Consider the following 19,491-nt stretch of genomic DNA (forward strand, 5'->3'; position numbering starts at 1 on the left):
CGGATCAGACCCTTGCCCAAGTACTAACCATAAAGGAGATTGAGGGTGCCCCACCTGGCATCTTCTTTTATAGATGTGGAAGCTGGGCTTAGGAGTTCAGGAACTATTTGTCATTCCCCAGGCCAAGGTCCTGAATGCTAGATTTTCCCAGAGGCCTTCAACAGACCTCTAGGCCATCTGGGCCTTTCCAGTAACCCATTCCTGTGCTGGGAGGTAAGGATCTGTCAATTCTTTCTTGTCCCATTTGGCTGGAATCTTCTCAAATGGGCAGGGACTCTTTCTGAAGTCATCCAGGGAGACCCAAGAGTGACCACGGGCTCTGGCCACCCTGTCTTCGCTGTCACAGACCTGTGCAGTGCCACTGCGGTAAGCAGAGCAGCACTTGAGGGGCCCCAGCTCTGGACTATTTCCCAGGAGGTCACGTGTCCTCTCAAGTGTTCCTCAAGGACTGTGGTGGATTTCCCTTCCAGAACCCCTCTCTAGCACAGAAGCCCCAGGTCATCCTTTATTTTCCTTTGTCTGAGAGAAGAGGACAATGTTGGGTGTGTAATGGGAGACCCAGTCCTGCCAGCTGCCCCCTCCACAACCTCCCACAGAGGAGAAAGAGGCAGGAGCTGAGCTGATCCTGACTCCCAAGAGAGGAACCTTCCTGCCTCCTTGCTCTGCAGGCTATGCTCATAAAAATCCAGCTCCCCCTGTGGCCAGGGGCGGTTTCCTCCGTTCTTGATACCCTGAGACCCTAGGATGGGGGGCTGGGGGGTGTGCAGGGCCAGCTTCTGCACCCATGCTGACTCAAAGGACCCCGATGGTTTAATATTCTACTGTCGCCTCTTTGAAATTCTTAAATAATTTTTGAACAGGGGGCCTGCATTATCAGCTTGTGCTCTACTCCACAAATTCTGAAGCCATTTCTAGGAGAGGACATCCTTCTAGGGGGAGGGACAAGTGGTGTGGCCTCCACTCTTAGGTGGTGTTGGCTTGGACAAAACAACATAACTTCAACTGGGCTTAGCACAGAGGCCAAGTGGGAGGAAAAGACACACCTTGGTGTGTTGGGGGGTGCTTCCTCAGAGGGCTGTGCTGGCATCTCACCTGCTTCCTGTCTCCCTTCTGCCAGGCCTGTCCACCTCCTTCCCCATCGATGGCACCTTCTTCAACAGCTGGCTGGCGCAGTCTGTGCAGATCACAGCGGAGAACATGGCCATGAGCGAGTGGTCACTGAACAATGGGCACCGTGAAGACCCTGCTCCGGGGCTGCTGTCGGAAGAGCTGCTACAAGATGAGGAGACGCTGCTGAGCTTCATGCGGGACCCCTCACTACGACCTGGTGACCCTGCCAGGAAGGCCCGAGGCCGCACCCGCCTGCCAGCCAAGAAGAAACCACCCCAGGATGGGCCCGGTTCACGGACGACTCCAGACAAACTCCCCAAGAAGCCCTGGGGCCAGGATGCAGGCAGCGGCAAGGGGGGTCAAGGGCCACCTGCCAGGAAACCACCGAGGCGAACACCTTCTCACCTGCTCTCCAGTCCTACAGCTGGGGACTGCCCCATCCCAGCCACTCCCGAGAGCCCCCCACCGCTGGCCCCTGAGACCCTGGACGAGGCAGCCCCAGTGACAGCCGACTCGAATGTCCAAGTGCCTGGCCCTACGGCGAGCCCCAAGCCCTCAGGCCGGCTCCGGCTGCCTCGAGAGAACAAGGGAACCCGGAGGTCACCGGGTACCAGGCCTGATGCTGGGACAGGACCGCCTTCTGCTGTGGCCGAGAGACCAAAGGTCAGCCTGCACTTTGACACCGAGACTGACGGCTACTTCTCTGATGGGGAGATGAGCGACTCAGACGTGGAGGCCGAGGACAGTGGGGTACAGCGGGGTCCCCGGGAAGCAGGGGCTGAGGAGGTGGTCCGCATGGGGGTTCTGGCCTCCTAAGTCGCCCCTATCCCTGTCCCGGGCCCTGCCCTGGTTCCCCCACAAGGCCTCAGCCCAGTCACAACTGCCATTTCCAATCTTTGCTGAGTGTCCCAGACCCTCAAGGCTGCCACTCTGTTGTGGTTTTATTTTTAATATAGAGAGAGTTTTGAATTCCACACTGTTGTCTTTCCTCTGTGCTGGCCTAGGACATTAGGATTCCTTCCACGGCTCTGGCCACAAGGACTACGCCAGGTCCTGTGCAGCCTCCCCACCAAGGCAGCATCCCTGCCCGGCCCAAGCAGCGTCACTGGGCTCCTGGCTCGATGTAGGCGAGGTGAAGGAGCGCTCAGGACTCCAGCCTGCTGCCACTGGGTGACACAGACTGTCGTTAGGGCATTATTTCATGGCAGATGGGCCAGCCCAGGGCCTGCCCCGCCTTGCCCCAAGTCCCACTGGGGTCCATTTGGGGGGTCCTGCTGCACTCCACTGATCCCCAAGGAAGTATAATAAGTGACACCCAGCCAGAGTCTACTCACTGTCACAAGCACAACGAGCTTATACAAGAAAGCACTGAGGGGGCGCTGAGGGCCCGCCGGTTCCAGGGGAACCTTAGCGGTTGCTGATAACCCACATCATCCGAGGCCTGCCCGCCTACCCCGCGCCCCTCTACTCCCTTGCTGCTCCTCCCCTGCCAGCGCCCAGCCCGGCGGCTCTGGGAAGGGGTTCCCAGAATCCTTCCTGAGCAGTGCCATTTACTCAGGGGACTCCCAAACAGCCAGCCGCCAGTGCCGGCGGAGGGCTGCAAGGGAGGGCCAGTGCCCAGACAGGGGCGTGGGGCTCAAACTCGCCCACTGCAGAGAATCACTCTGGGGCTCCAACTTCCTTCCTTCGGGGCCAGTCTCGGCCAAAGTCTGGTCACTTCCCGACAGCTGACCAGGCCAGACCGTTTGCCTTTTCAAGTTTCCCAGTCCTGCAAAGAGATGAGCTTCTTCCTCAGTTTCCTTCTGGAAACTCTTCCTTCCAACAAGCGGTGGGATCCCGGGGCCCAAAGTGGGCCAGCAGTGGCCTGCTGGGGCTGTTCTGAGTCTTGCTGGATGTTCCTGGTTTCTCCGTCCCTTCAAGCCTTAATCCCTTTCCCAGCTGTGCCACTCCCTTCCCCACCACTCCGTCCTGCCTTTCCCTCCACCCCCCAGGTCCAAGATAGTTGCTCTAAAAAGTTTGAGTGGAGTGGCCCCAGGGTGATAGCTCAGGGAACAAACAAAAAGGAATTCAGTGAAAGCATTTTTTTTTTTCTTTTATGAATTACTGCTGGGTCACTTCCGCCACTGGTAAAGCTAGAACTTCTCCAACAAGAACCTTGCAAAAGTCCAGTGTATCAGTCGAATCATTCTATGGATGCCAAAGAATATTTTGACCATAACACAGCACAGCCTGGACCCGACAACTTGTCACTTGGACTTTTTCTTCATGGAGTTCTTTAGCAACAAAGTCTAGAAACACGTCTGTTGCACACACCCATGGAGCGCGTTGCACACACCCACAGAGCAAACCCAGGCTCTTGAAAGAGGAGGCTGTCCTGTTGCTGAGCTGCTGGGACCGGGAACCGGGCATTGGATTTCAGATTCTGGGCTGGGCCCACTGTGAGATCTCCTGAACTCTGAGTCTCACGGATGAACACTGACAGCGAAACCAGCATGGCAAGTCTTTACCATGTGGTTCCCCCCACGCAAAACACAAAGCGCAAGTAAGTGGGATGGGGTGCAGCTTGACACACCCCTCCAACTGACTCCAACGAAATTATCAAGGTACGACAGTGGCGTTGTCATCAACACTCAGTTTCATGTGAATTTTAGTAAAACAGGAAACAAAGATAATGGCTGAGTTCCGAGGATCGGACAGATGTGTCCAGTCGGAGTGGACTTGGCCTGGATTTCAAGGATTTGGGGCGTCGGGATGGCCTGAGCCACATGTAGAGCTCAGTCCAGCTGCCCGCCTTAGTAGCAGTGGCCAGTGCAGCGGCAGTGGTGGCGTCCTGACCCCACTCTCTTTACTGCCTTGAACAGCCCTTCCTTCTCCGTACTTCAGGTCACCTCGGGTCACAACCTTTATATGCTGGATCGCCTGGTCTGACCTCACTGGAAGAGGGAACAAAGGGATGAGCTTAAAGAACAACCAACTCTGCCTGGGATGGGGTGGGGAGGAAGTGCTGGGTGTTGCTCAGCTCTGGTAGACTGGGCACTGGCCCTTTACCCCTTCGTCCGACCTGAGGCAGAGTCTGGGCCCCCTGGGAGGGGTAGGAGTGAGGCAAGAAACCAGGGAGAAGTGGGTCCATCCAGGCTTTGGACCGGGCAGACCAGACGGGTAGCCGGCGCTCCTCACGGCCCTCTGCTCACGTGGGCCTCTGGCTTCCCGCCATTCTCTGAATCGGCTCTTGCTAAGGACCGGGCTGTCCCTGGGGCCTGTGTCCAGCATGGAGCTCAGGTGTTCATTAGACTAGCTGGCTGCGGCCCCGTCACTTCCAGGCCAGGCTCCAGCATTGTCCTCACCAGCAGCTGTCCACCTCCAGGATGTCCACCCAGCAGACTGCAAGGAGGACAAGAATGCCGGTTCCTGCCGCTGTCCTTTCCCCCTTAGCCACAGTCCCTTTATTCCCTTTCTTGCCTATAGAGTCCACAGAGTAGAAGGTCTGCCACCCCCAAGATTAAGGCAAGAAGCAGGGGAAAAGGTAGATGACCTTTTCAGGCCAGGCTGAGGCCAACCTTTCACTTAACCCCATCTGCCCACATTCACTGACCCTCCTTTGGGAGGGAGAAGCTGCTCTGTAATTCATTCTGGTTGTCACCACCATTTTCCCAATCCTGACTGCCCGTCACCTCTTCCCCTCATCACAGTGAGAAAAGGATAATGTGCAAGGATAGTATTTTTATGGATTGTAAATGTATTTTAAAACAAATAAGGAGAAGAAAGGTAGAGGGTTTATTTTACTAAATGAGCTCCGGCTCTGTGACAGTGTATAAACATTTGCTATGGAAGGCTCTCGGTTTCCTCGGAGAAGCCACCCAGGTTTCCAGACACAGGTGTTGCACTGTGGATGTGTGGTGTGTGCCAGGGCACATCTCTTGTGTCCGTGTGCATGCATGTTTGTGTGTGTTGTGTATGGGCACGCTACGGGACTTGCTGGGGCAATTCCTAGAAAATCATCTGCCCAATTCTGACTTTGGCAGCGGCTGGATTTGGCATTTCCTTGCCCACAGCCAGATGTGGCCAACCTCTGTCCATGCCTGAAGCTCTGCAGAATGGTCTGGATGCCTGTAGCCAAGCTGTCAGGGAGGCCACTTGCCATGCGCCTGGCCCAGCTGGCCACATTGGCCAAAGAGCCAGGGCTGGAGTCTGGGAGCTTTGGTTGTTCTTTAAGGCGCTTCCTGCCACCTAGTCCCTCAGGCGCACTGCACTCTGTGCTCCACATCGGCTCGGGGTGGGGGGATGATATGAATGTCACAGGAGGAGACACCTTCTGTCTTTGTTTCAAAGAAAGTGATGTGCCATTTGTTAATATACAAGAGAAATATTGAAAATATATTGAAAAGAGCAATTTTAAATTATTTTTGGCTTATGTTGCAATATTTATTTTCTTGTATTAGAAAGATTCCTTTGTAGAAAAAAAATGTATTTTTCATTACCGCAAAGACCTATTTCTCCTTTTTGTACATTGTCCATGTTCGCTACCCTTAACGAGCAATAGAATGTATGGCCTCTTCATGTGGCCAGTGCCCGCTGTGCCCTGCATGATTCTGTGTTGCCACTGCTGCGTAGTTCCCAGTCCCATCCTGTCCTGCTCACTCATGGGGGTTCCGGACCCTGGCCCCTAACGGGCCTGTGTCTTAAGGAGCCCTGTACTCCTCGTGTGTTGGCAAACGCAGTCAATAAAGCAATGTTTTCTGTGCTGGCTGGCCTGAGACTGTTGCATTGAATGGGGTAAGGGTTCAGGGTTGTTCTCTGCACACACCCAGCTATGGATTCCATGAAACAGCAGCAAGTGCTTCCTCAGTATCCCAAGGAAACTGCTGTTACCACCTAGGGAGATGTAACAGCGATGGGCTTGGGGGCTGTGCTTAAGGGCAGGATTGTGTGTGCTTGTCACTGTTGTCATCCCCTGGAATTCAGAGTGGGTGAAGGATATAACCAAAACCACACTTCTGGTAAGAGGTGAAGGTCAGTATCAAAGGCAGTCCTGCTGGATTCCTCCCACAACTTGAGCCACCTACCGGACACTGGGAAGAAGCAGGCATCTGTCCAGAGGGGAGATTTGGGCCCAGGTTTGCTTTCTATTATTTCCTGAATCCCTATTCTGTGCCAGTCTCTGAGTCCTGCCCTCAGTTCAGCAAGAACACAGACAATGAAAAAATGGGGTTCTTGTGGAAGCCTGGACTGATCTGGGAGTGGGAGTATTCAAGAAGGAGTTCTCTGAGGAAAAGCTCCATTCACTCATTTAACGAGCCTATGACCATAGTCTTGCTCTGCCTGTATGCTGCCTGTATGTTGCACACCGTGATGGCCCCAGACCCCTGCCTCCAAGAGATGTCAGGGGATGGATATAGAAGCTTGCCCAGTGGGACCTGGATAGGAGGGAGGAACGACAATCGTTTCCCTGGTAGAAAGCTGGGCCTCTGCAAAGATGGAGCAAGCTGTGGTTGAAGGGACCCTGAGAGCCTCAGGATGTGGAAAGGGGCAGGAAGTCAAGGTCTCTTCTGGAGTTAATGATTGCTATCACTTTACCCCCTGAGAATCGTTCCATTTCCTCATCTGTGCAATAGAAGGTATGTTTCCAAGGGCACCTCCAGATCCGAGGTTCTGAGACTCCATGCGATACTGTGATTTCATCTTTTTTTTTTTTTTTTTAATACAAGAACCGGAGTACAGGCCAGAGGCGCGGGAGGGTGAGAGGATTCACCAGAGACAGAGCAGGGAACAGAACAGGCATACTGGCGAAATACACTGCTGAGGGGCGCAGCGAGCGAGTCAGGAGAGGTCTGCCGAGCCATATGGGATTCTCGCCCGCCGGCCGGGAATCGAACCAACACTGCAGAGGCTGAGGACAGCTTCACAGCGCTGCGCTCAACCTGCTGCGCCACCGGGGAGGCCCTGTGATTTCATCACTTAGATGACCAAAATCTATTCCACATAAATATTTCATAGTTCCCAGCTCACAGCTACCAAAAGCGCTGGTAGTGCCTGTAGAGTGTTCACGGGCGTCTCCTCTTAGGTCAGTAAAGGTAATTTCACACAGACCCGGGGTTGGAGGCTTTGGGCGGGGAAGCCAGTTTGAACAGGGCAAGGCGCTTTCAGTCCCGCCCCTCTATTTCCTGGGCGGGGCCGCGGCTCGGCCAATGATTTAACGACGTCTCCATAAGAGGCGGGGCTTCAGGGAGCTTCCGGCCGGGCGCCTCCGCGCTGTCACGTGCCGCTTTGCGTGTGGAGTTCGTCGAAGGCAAACGCTCCCTTGGTTCAAGACGTTTCCTCTCATCTGCCTCTTGAGTATCTAGTGAGTAAACTACTTTTCTGAGTTCTGTGAGTCGCTCGCTCTAGCAAATTGACTGAACTTGAGGTGGGCTTCCTCTGAGAAGCGCCTGGAGTCGGAGGAGGAGATTAGGGGAAACTGATGGGGTGGGGCATGGTGGTTACCCCGGGCTTGAGGCTGGCGTGTAAGTGGAAGGTAGACCTGGGAGACAGCCCTTTACCTGTGGAAGGTGAGGCTATCTCGGGTAGATTGTGTCAGAGTGGAGCTGAATTGAGTTGTATTCTGGACAGCCTGCTGGTGTCTAGGATTTGCTTGATGGTGTGAGGAGGCCCCACACACAACAGGAGTTGCGCTGCCAGTTGCCTTACACACTCCCTGAAGCAGAGGCATAGAAAATAAAGGTGGGGTGGAGTGTTTGCGCTCTGGACGCCTATGGAAGAAGGTTTGTTAAAAAAAAAAAAAAAAAAGATTTATGCATACAAGAATTGGGGTACAGGCCAGAGATGTGGGGAGAGGATTCACCAGAGACAGAGTGGGGAGCAGAATAGGCCGACTGACTGAAATACACTGCTGAGGGGAGCAGCAGGCGAGACAGGAGAGGTCTGTGGTGCTTTGTGAGTCAGCTCCCTGGCTGGGGATCGAACTCGTGCTGCAGTGGTTGGTGATAGCTTCATAGTGCTGCGTCTTAACCTCTTGCCCCACCAGAGAGGCCCCCCTTTGGAAGTTTTACCTCACTAATGGGCCATATCCTGCTGAGGGAACCAAGGAACTTTGATTGATGAAAATGTGGGTTTTCTTTCCAGCTTCACACCCCCAGGGATCCAGCAGCTCAGCTGTGAGTTGGAAAGGCTTTCTTCCTCAATTGTGGGGTCTGCAGAAGGTGCTGGTAGAAATCAGAGGCCTGAGAGGTTCCTGTGAGGTCAGCCCACCTAGCTTTGGCTTGAAACTGTCAGCTGTCTGGGCCAGCTGCCCTGGCTGGACACATCAGCCTCTCCCTCCTCGATGGCCAAAGCCAGGCCCGCGTGTCCTCAGTGGTTCCAGGAGAGTGAGGCCCCCACTGCAGCACCAGCAGCTGCAGAGCTGGCCCAGCCAATGAGTGTCAGGCAGGTGAGGCCAAGGTCCTCAGGGTCATAGTGTGGTCAATAGTGTGAACCACACACATGATACTAGTAGCCACATGTCTACAAAGTAAAAAGAAACAGATCAAATGAGTTCATAAGATATTTTATTTACTGCATTACATCCAAAATACAATCACTTAAACATTTAAGCAATCTAAAATAATTGTGAATGAGCCAATGGCACAGAAATCCCAGGGGAGGCTAGGTGTGGGCATTTCCAGGAGAGGAGTGTCCACTCACCCTCTGTCCCACGCCCCTCCCCACCAGCCGTCCTGCCTGCATTGATTCAGCACTCACTGAGGACACCAGGATGAACACATGTCCTTCATGGAGAGGTCAGGCCCAAGACAGAGACAGTCTTTAATCAGATAATCCAGGAACAGTGTGCCTTCACACACTGAGACGGAGCTGCCTGTGAGTGCAGAGCTGCTGGGTGGAGGTGTCCCCTGCAGGCCCTGTACTCTCATTTTTGCTAAACTTTTGCAAAGGAGAGCCTGGGGCGCCATCTGCTGCCAGCTCAGGTGCCTCCAACTCCAGTGCCGAGGCCCACTAGGCCAGGGCCAACCCTGTGTTCCCCAGAATTGTTAGGGGGAAAAGGATGTCCTAAAGCTAATTCTGTACAGGCTTTATGGACTCTACCCCCACCCCAGGCCAAAGCCAAAGACATTGGTAACTCCAAATCCCATCACCACCAAAGGGAAGGTGGCTGGGACCTGAGGGTGGGGTTAAGCAACCAGGTTGGTATAAAGCCGACACGTGGGCTTTGGAGGGCCCCCCCCATTTTGGCTCTCCGCCAGCTCGCAGTGTCCAGCCAGCTCTGAGAGTGCTTTTTGGGTTTCCAGGTCGGCGGATCTGGTAGGACGCATTAAAGACTTTATTTCCCTATTTTCTCCCTGAGTTGTACATTTTCCTTATTTCCTTTTCTCTTGTAAATAAACCTTTTATTAACCTTTTGTGTATGCCTGTAGTGGAGTATTAATAAGTCCCTTGTAAGCACGCGGGTGAGGACCCACAGCCAGGCAACCCGTTCAATATCGGGGTTGCCCTATAACAGCCTCAGAACACAAACCTCCTTTGTTCGGGGTCTTCCTTGATACCCCTACATGCCAGCACCTCCCTCCCCCTGGCACTCTGCCAGCCAGCCTAGAAAAGACTCTTCTCTGTCAGCCCTCAGCAACCAGGTGGCAGTTAAGGGACAAAAGGCCTCCTGGGAGAATAAGGCATTGGCTGGTGACTGCTGGGGGTGGGTAGGCCCAGATTGGGGTGGATAGGCCAAGGAGATGTAGTCCCTGCTTTCTGGAAACTGGCATACAAAGAGAGGAAGTCAAGGGTGAGTTGGCTGGGAGTATTGCTGAGCCATCCTCAGTCTCTCACTGCACCTCTGTTTATCCCCAGACTGCCAGAGGAGACAGCAAAGACCCCTTTTCTGGGAGATAAGGCTTTCACATCTCTCAGAGGTGCCAATGACCACAGCTAGGAGAGGCAGTTTGCTCAAAGCAGTCTCTACCCTCACTCCCCCTGCCAGAACAACCCCCAACATTTCAACCTCATCTGGTTGGATATTTGAGGACATCCTTGAAAGTCAACCCCTTGGACCTCCCTGGTGGCTTAAGGGGTTAAGATGCAGCCTCTGAAGCTATCGCCAGCCGCTGCAGCACAAGTTCGATCCCCGGCCAGCAAGCTACCCACATGGTGCAGCAGACCTCTCCTGTCTCGCCCGCTGCTCCCCTCAGCAGCGTATTTCAGTCATTCTGGCTGTTCTGTGTCCCACTCTGTCTCTGGTGAATCCTCTCACTGCCCCCTCCCCACACCTCTGGCCCGTATCCCAGTTCTTGTATGCATAAATAAATAAATCTTAAAAAAAAAAGTTAACCCCTTGACACTGTGGGGGCTGAACCTTAGCTTCCCATTCTTCATTCCCTTGATGAGAGATAGGCAGAGGCTTCTGGGTAAACATTTGGGAGATGCCTGATAGAAGAAAAGGCAATTATAAAATACAGATTTTAGGGCAGCCTTTTGAGGTTCAGGCAGACTCACTGCCAAGAGTCAAAGGGAAAGAGGAACGCGTGCGTGGCGGCTCTGTCAGAGAGGTGACTAGAGCAGCAGGCTCAGTACAGCAGGGGGTGCACCACGCCAGACTGGAGTTCAGAAGTGCCCACTCCAGCTCTATCTGAGGGAACCTGGGTCAGATTGCAGAGGCTCTGGTGCTGGCTGGCGAGTGAGACCTTCAGTGAGTAGAAGGGTGGGTTGCCAGATTTAGCAAATAATAATACAGGATACAGTGTAATTAGAATTTCAGGCAAGAGACAAAGTCTTCCTCAGTATATGTATGTTCCAAATGTCATATCCAGTATTCTACCTGGTATTCCTGTGGGGGGCCTAGTGCAAAGGATTGGTGCTGGTGAACAATTTACGCTGTGTAAACTGGAGCAGATCTGAGACCCTCCTGACAGCTCATGCCTGCAATGAGGGAGCAGTGGAAAGGGGGCTGCAGCCATGAGCCGGGACACACAGAGCCCAACCTTCCTAGCTGCAGCAGCCCCTGTTGCATCTCACATCACAACCCAAGGCTGAACAGAGCTCCAAGGTGTCCTTTCAGAGCTCCTCCTCCCTAAGCTCTTCCAGTTTCTTGACTGTCTCAGGTCAGCATTTAAGGAGTTGGTTGGCACTACAGCCAAGAGGGGGCAGAAACCCACGTGTCCATCAGTAGGAGAATGGATGAAGACAGGGTGGTAAATACATGCAGTGGAATATTACTCAGCCTGTATTAGAAGAAAATTCTGACACATGCTCAGCATGGAAAAACCTTGAGTACTTTATGCTCAGTGAAATAATTCCACTTATATGAGATATCTAAGGTAGTCAGACTCACAGAAACAGGAAATAGAGTGGTGGTTGCTGGGGTCTGGGGGCAGAGAGGTAGGAGGTATTGGTGAGTACAGAGTTAGGCTGGGGGACTCAGGGCTTGTTTTTTATTCAGACAAAGACTCTGAATATCCTCCTTAAGATCCTTTTTTTTTTAAGATTTATTTATTTATGCATATAAGAACTGGGGTACAGGCCAGAGGTGTGGTGGTGGTGGGTGGTGAGAGGATTCACCAGAGACAGAGTGGGGCACAGAACAGGCAGACTGACTGAAATACACTGCTGAGGGGAGCCGCGGGCGAGACAGGAGAGGTCTGCTGCACCATGTGGGGAGCTCCCTGGCCGGGGATCGAACTGTGCTGCAGAGGCTGTAGACAGCTTCATAGTGCTGTGCTTAACCCCTTGCGCCACCTGAGCCGGGAGGCCCAGCTCAGGGTTTTTTGATGCACAAAAGCAGTAGACATGTATGCTTAGAAATTGTTGAAAGGCTAAAATTTATATTATAGGTTTTTTTGGCCACAATTTTTGAAAACAAATCCTGTACAGAAAAAAACCCTGCTATATTCAATAATATACAATGGTTTTTTTTTTAGAGCAACAAATATAATCTTGAGCAAAAAAGAAGTCATTCTAAGACATTAAAAATAAGTCACAGCAGTGGCATCAGGAGAATAAAAATAAATAAATAAAATCACTTTGGGCCTCTGCCTTTCCTGGGGCACCCATGACTCCCGAACCTCTAGGCTTGGGGATGTGTCCTGGGCCCTGCAACAGGACTGGGGGCTTCTGTGTTCTGGGTAATATCAATTCCAGGATGGGCTTGCTTCAGATCTAGGAGCTTGTGTTTAGTGGGTGACCTGCCTTGTTCTTGCCTCCATCCTCAGCTTACATTAGTATCAGACCCAGAGAATTCATTCATAAATGCATTATGAAGGAGAAAGTGACTAGAAATGGAATTTTGTGGGCCTCAAGATAATGTGGAACCTATATTCTGGCCCCTTCTGAGTCTCAGCTTCCTCGTGTGAAAGAGGCTGAAAGTTCCTGTTGGGCCCACCATGCAGGGTGACTGAGAGCCACAAGGTGGACATGGGTATGAGGTGGTCAAGTGAGGAACCCCTGAAAGCATTAGTGGAGGACAAGGTAGGCGGTGGGTTTGGTCTGAGAACCTCTAGCGCTGGCAGACTGACCAGAGGCAGGAGGCCAGAGGGATTTGTTTACTAATGTCACTTTCTGGAATCTGAGCCTGCAAAGCCCTGTCTGTCTGTTTACATGTTCTCAGGGGCCTGCCAACATCCAGCCAGGATAGCAGTGGTCTGGGGGCAGGGCAGGGACTGGGGTGAACCGGTTATCAGCACCTGGTGGTCTTCAGGGAAGCAGCTCAAATGACACCTGTCACTAAGTCAGCCACCTGGGCCTGGAAAACTCCCAACTTGTCAGCATTCTGGGTTACTTGGGTCCCTTTTCTGTGTCCACCCTGTACACTTAAAACCTTACCTAAGAGCCTGCAGGTAGCTGGAAAGGACCTGTCACCCACCCGCTTTTGCAAGATGAAACAGTCCATGGCTAGCATTGAGTGTTGTAATAATGGTGAGTCTGGAGAGCAGGCAGGGTTTGTAGGTGAAACCAAAGGGGAAAAGTGACTCAGCAAAATAAACCATCTGTGGATCCCATTGGCTATTTGGAGGATCTGGGTGACTGTCCACTTTAGTGACAGGTGCTTGGTGTACAAAGTCTTGCTTCCCAGAGGGCAGTCTAAATATCAATGCCTGTCAGCTTCCAGAAGGAAGCCCAGGAGCCATGGGCGGAAGGCTGGGTGGGCAGGCTGATGTCCACTCATCCACTGGGAGACTCACAGAGGAGCTAGTATCAAAATGGACAGTGACACCCCCCCCTTCACACACAGAGGAATCAGGAATTAGAGGGGATGCTCAAGAAGAATGCAAATCTTGGGGCCCCCTCCCCTCCAGGAGCACCTCCTTCTAGTTGAGATAAGCTGTGGGACTGGCCCCAACCTGCACCACAATCCTGATTCCTGCTCGAGTGATAGGATTGCAGGGTGTGAGGAGGGCAAGAAAGTTCATCTTACCCAGACACCTTATCTAGGACAGCCTCCAAATGCCAGTGACAGTCAGCCTGTTCTTTTTAAAGCAACAGTGCTGATACATTGTGTTGAAAGGTCTCCTTAAATTTAACTGTACATGTCTCCTCAAAACTTGATACCACCACTAGTCCACTCGAGCCCTACAGCCACAGAGATCAAGTCCAGTCTTGTGTTTACTGGTGGCCAGTGGGCTATCTGATGAATTAAGATACCCTGTCTGCCTGGCTTTTCAAGTTCAGCACTTCCCTAGAGGTTCAGAATGTAGGGTATCTCCCTCCTCTGTTCTTTACCACCAGATCCCCAAACAGTTCAGGAAAAGCCAGGCCCAGGTCAGAAGTTCGTGGAGAGAGGGGACAGAGGCTGGCCAGCTACCCCTCCCATCAGGGTCCTCTGTGAGTCCCATACCCCAGTGCTGAGCCAGGTGCTTTGTAGGGTGGCAAACCTGCTGTTTTCAACGGTTTGGGCCTGTTTTTTAGTTTTACTCTGAACCAGCATCTTCCCTGTTGTCAGTGTCCACATTCTGGGGTACGTGCTCCATAGTCAGTGTGGCATTTGGAGGACACATGTCTAGCTAGATGGTCCTATGAGCAGTAACTCACCTATCCTGGTGAGTTACTGCGATGGGTTGGAAAACACCGTCGACATCATGAAATGTTAGCATTGCAATTGGATAAAACCTACTTCACATTATGAGTGAGAAACAGGCTGAAAGATGGGGGAAGAGCGCCCTTGCTCTCTTGCCTCTACCCTTGTTCAGGCCTCATGCTATCCTGTCATCCTCCACTCTCACCTCCTTCTAGTGCTCTAGAGGCTCTGTACTCTTACTGCCCCCCAAATTGCTGAGTGCCCTGTTCTGCCTCCATGGTTGTCTTTGCTGAGCTGTATACTTAAAATATCCTCTTCTCATGGCCTTCAGTTCCAGCTCTGGTGTCTCCTTCCTGGAAACCTCAGTGGTATTGGGGAGCCTTTTCCTTTCTTCTCCCTTGGTGCCTTGGACAGATTTCACCCCATTGTGTCATGCAATGCCAGTCCCCAGCAGGCATATGTTCAGGAAATGCCTACTGACTGAACATTTTGAAAAAGTAGAGGAATATACCAAATCTAATAAAAACGGTTACCTCTGGAAAAGGGGAGACTATGGAAGAACTCGACCTATCTAAATAAGCCTTGGTTTATAGTTCCAACTTTGAAACTATGCATATACTCTATATAACTTGAAAATGAAATTTGAAAAAGAGCAATTTTTTTTTTTAGAGGCATGTTTTTATTTATTTGTTTGTTTGTTTGTTTGTTTGGTTTATACATGCACTGGTCACAGTCAGAAGCGTGGGAGGGTGAGAGAATTCACCAGAGCCAGAGCGGGGAGCAGAGCAGGCAGAAGGACTGAAGTACACTGCTGAGGGGAGCAGCGGGCGGCAGGAGAGGTCTGCACGCCATGTGGGACCCTCCTCCAGTGGCTGGGGAGCAGCCGGGGATCGAACCGGCGCCGCAGAGGCCGCGGGCAGCTTCGCAACCCAGTGCTCAACCGCGGCGCCACCGGGGAGGCCCCAAAAAGAGCAATTCTTAAAAATTGAAAGCTAACAAAAATGAGTATCACATGAGTGACCTAACCACAGAGAGTAATTATTTTTTATTAAAGATTTATTATATGTACAAGAACTGGGGTATAGGCCAGAGGTGTTGGGCCAGGGGGTGAGAGGATTCACCAGAGACAGAGTGGGGAACAAAACAGGCAGATTGAAATACACTGCTGACGGGAGTAGAGGGCGAGCCAGGAAAGGTCTGCCGCACCATGTGGTATCTCCCCGGCCGGCCAGGATCGAACCTGTGCTGCAGAGGCTGTGGACAGCTTCACAGTGCTGCGCTCAACCGCCTGTGCCACTAGGGAGGCCCGAGAATAATTATTTAAAGTGATATTTAAACACATTATTTGGACTGGACTTTATGCTTGAAAGTAAGGAAATAATCGGACTAGTAGGGTTATGTCAAAAGGAAACTGGGGCTAACTTGAAAAAGATTCCTCTGTCCAAATAGGGAAAAACTTGAGTATCAAAAAGAAAAATGACAGATAACAATTGAAATACATGAAATGTGTAAATATTTAAGAGCTCCAAATGATACTCTGAACAAGAACTGACTGAAGGAAAAATGCATGGAAAGTGAGGCCAGGTGCCCTAATCTGAACCTAACCCCAGCATACTAGCTAAGTGCCTGGTGCTAACAGTTTCGTAAAGCTTTGTGTGAGACATAAAAAAGAGACCTTGGCGAGTAGGGTGCTGCCCCTTTTGCCCCACAGAGCACCTGCATATGGGGTGATGGGCAAAGGCAGCCCAGTTCTCAGGTAGTTGGTTGGGTCAGGGCTCTGGATCTGCAAGAAGGAAGGCCAGTTGAGACCCCAGAGAATGCACTACCCACTCTCTGCCAGAGCACTGATGATTCTGAGCTGAGCCCAGCTCCAAATAGAAGCTGAGGTGGAGACAAACTCAGGCTGTTCTCTAAATAGCTTCATGTCCTGCCATCTGCTGCCAGGCAGTCAGGAGAGAAAGCTGCATTGCCTGGGACATGTCCCTGCACAGGGCAGTCCTGAGTTACCGACCAGCTCCCACCTGCTTCACACTCACAGCAGAGCTAGTGCTCTTCTGTTAGGCCCCAGACCCAAAGAGAAGCTCTTGGCCCTCAGTCTCTTCAAAGAGAAGCCCCTAGTCTCTGGAAGAAAGTCAACTTGCCTTCCCTAGTCTGCAGATCTGCTTTGGTTTCCCACATGGGAGGTATGTCTAGAGATTGCTGCCCAAACCGGAGGGCTAGGTGAGAACCCTAAAGGTGGCACTGTAACTTGGTAATGTTTGTAATGGCTCTAGTTTCAGAAATGTTGCTAATCCTGCATGAAATGGGACTATACTTCTGTCAGATGTCACATTCGGTTCCCTTTGGCTCAAGAAAACAGTGAACAAAAATCTGTCTTAACCCCCAAGTGTTTCTCTCTCAGTTCACCTGTACCTCACCTGCAGTTATTTTGTCCCTTTCTTTAAACAGCACAAAATATGGCTCATACAGAGCTTTTTGTGTTACCCATTAGTCAAACCCTTTCAGTACAATGCAGGAAGAAAACTCAGTTTCTTTTTGCAACATATTCTTGTTTATAGTGGCAAATTGCCACCCCTGAAGTCATGGAGACTTTCATCAAACATACTAAATTGTTCTCCATAATCTCCCAAATCAAAATCCACATTCCAAAGGCTTATTTACTAAATAATAGGCACCAACATTGAGTTTGGTGTCTAATTTTAAATAAATTGAGTGAAGAGGCTTTGTAAACATAAGCCCTAATCTTTGCCACTTAATTGAATCCCCAGTTGAATCCTGTATAAGGGACTAGAGGCGAAAAGGGGCCTGTATTAGGACGTTTATTTTCAATCATGTTTCTCAGCTTTTTCTCATCTTTCAGTGGAAGGCCTGCGGCCACCACCCAAATTTCATTTTCATGTTTCCTGGGATGTCCCTACCTTTCACCTTGACTGTGCACCACAATTCTTGCATTTCTTGTACCTTTCAGTACAAATAAAAGTTTTTGGAAGTAAATTTAAGAACATTAACTACATAAACTGGACTTAATTTTCTTTTCCTTTATCCTTTCAGTGCATTCACCATTCTCTGCTTTTTAGTTTCAACTCAGATAATTTGTCGATAATCTGTTGATGGGTCCAATTGTAAAAGAAACATGATTTGGTTATGTTAAAAGAGCTAAACACAAAGTTTATGTTCTTTCTGTATATCGGGAGTGGGATGGTTAAAGGCTCAAAAAGTAGCTTGAGAATCATAAAATGAATCATTTTTTCCCTCTACTGGCTACTGATCATGTAATGTTATTGGTATGTAGTGTTGTTACATACTGTTTTTTCATGAAAAATCCACACACTTTGACACAGAAAAACCTCAGGAGCTTATATAAATACTGCATTTCTTGCCCTCTAGCCCCAAGGTGAGATCTACTAAATCAGTCTTTGGTGACTTTTTCTTTTCAAAGCTCTCCAGAAGATTATGATGTATACTAAAACTAGAGAACCTTAAATGTAGATAAAGCCAAACTGACAGCTTATTTTTCACATTTCAGCTGTGTTGGAACATATAAGTCCCACTTCAGTTTGCCTAGAAGTTGTTTTCAGTCATTTTTTTAAAGATTTATTTTATTTACTTATGCAATCAAGAACTGGGCTATAGGCCAGAGGTGCCAGGGGTAAGAGGATTCACCAGAGACAGAATGGGGAGCAGAACAGGCAGATCTACTGAAATACACTGCTGAGGTGAGCAGCATGGGAGATAGGCCTGCTGCGTCATGTGAGTCAGCTCCCCAGCTGGAGATAAAATTCATGCTGCAGTGGCTGGCAATAGCTTGACTGCGCTGAGACTTTAACCCTGCACCACCAGGGAGGCCCTGTTTTCAGTCTTAAAGAGCAAATTAGGCCTTAAGCAGAGGTTCCTTGGAATCCTTGTGCAAATGGGAAGTTGTGTTCTTTTTGTGATTTTGAAATCCCAGAAAGTTGTAATGAGCAAAAGAAAATTATAACTGGGTAAGAATAGAACTCGACATGAGAATTTTTCAAAGACCAGGTTAGCATTTTATTTTTCTAATCCTGACACTCAGTTTCATAGGGGGCAAAAAATAGAACATAATCAAAATAACATACAAACAATTCAAGAACATTTAACCACCTATTGTAGCTGTTCTTTGTAAAATACATAGAGGTAAACAGAAACATCTTTATATAAATTATGTTTAACAATGTGTATACACTGTAAAACAATTGTTAAAATTTGCACTAAGATGCTAGTGCAAGCAGTGGTGTACAAAAGTGCAAATAAGGTTAGGACGAAAATCACCAACTTACCACTTCAACATACTCTGCATTCAGCCTAATACTGAAGGCGTCATGGAAAAATACTTTGCTCACCTTTAAAACTAACTTCACCACATTCACCCCGAGTGTTCTTGACTCATTGTGGGAACTGCTCACGAGTTCAGGTTAGGAGCAGTACCAGAAACCCACATGACATTGGCCATTCTGATGTGATTCTTTATACCTGATGATGAAGACAACCTGTATGTCTGTAACTGTAGAAGTGTCACTCCTCTTACTCAATGAAATATTTCAAACTAAAATCAAATCTTCCCATGCACGCTGAAGAATTCATCCACAGCAGTGTAGTTTTTCCAAAACTAATTCTGCATGAAATCCCACAAAATCCTTTCCCATTTCTGCCCTAAAATTTGTTTGGAATGGGAGACACTCCTGAAACAGCTTACTTTGGATAAGATTGCTTATTTTGCTTACTTTGGATGCTATTTAAAAATGTGGTCAAGCCCTGAAAAATCAGTGTTATGAAATGTATTAGCTACTTTATGTTCTAAATTATAAGGGCAAAAATTAGTTGATTCAGAACTGCATCTTTAATATTTAATAGACTGTAGGCTCCCTGTGTACTTAGGGGATCTTGTTATCCCGGTGTTGGGTGGAGGTGTGAGAGGCACAATTGCAGGGTTTAGGAGTGGAAAAATGGCTTTAATAAAATCCCAGCCACAAGGGCTTAGTCCTATATTCCATAATTGTTTTTTGTTGTTGTTAAAAGTAACTACCTTGCATTTCAAAAGGAGATGGACAATGATAGAAATGCCCAGAAGCATTGACATATAGCTTTGAACATTTAGTCCTTGATAGAAGACAGTAATACTGCTTCCTGAATTCTTATATTTATAGCCAAAAAATTAAAGGCTTACAGAAAATGATGAATTCCTTATTAATTTAAATTATAGACTTTTTATTTGCTAATGTCTTTTTTTTGAGTGAGAGATTTTTTGAGAGATTTTTTTGAAGCTTCGCTAACTTGTCCCATTAAAATAATCCAAACAATATACTCTAAATAAAATGAACACAAGATATTTTTGAGAGACTCCCCTTTATATTATCTATGCCCAGTCAAAA

The 19,491-nt window shown here is 49.5% G+C and overlaps 1 protein-coding gene across 1 annotated transcript in view; it reads left to right on the forward strand.

Annotated features, from left to right (window-relative positions):
* The window catches only part of JADE2 (jade family PHD finger 2), a gene marked incomplete at its 3' end in the record, with an annotated part of 47,899 nt that extends 45,973 nt beyond the window's left edge, over positions 1-1,926 (forward strand). Inside the window, 1 exon segment of the mRNA XM_084252562.1 lies at positions 1,118-1,926. Coding sequence (XP_084108688.1) covers positions 1,118-1,926 — 809 coding nt within the window.
* Between the last annotated feature and the right edge of the window lie 17,565 nt (positions 1,927-19,491).

This window comes from Talpa europaea (assembly GCF_964194135.1).
Source record: "Talpa europaea genome assembly, chromosome: 13".
NCBI lineage: Eukaryota > Metazoa > Chordata > Mammalia > Eulipotyphla > Talpidae > Talpa > Talpa europaea.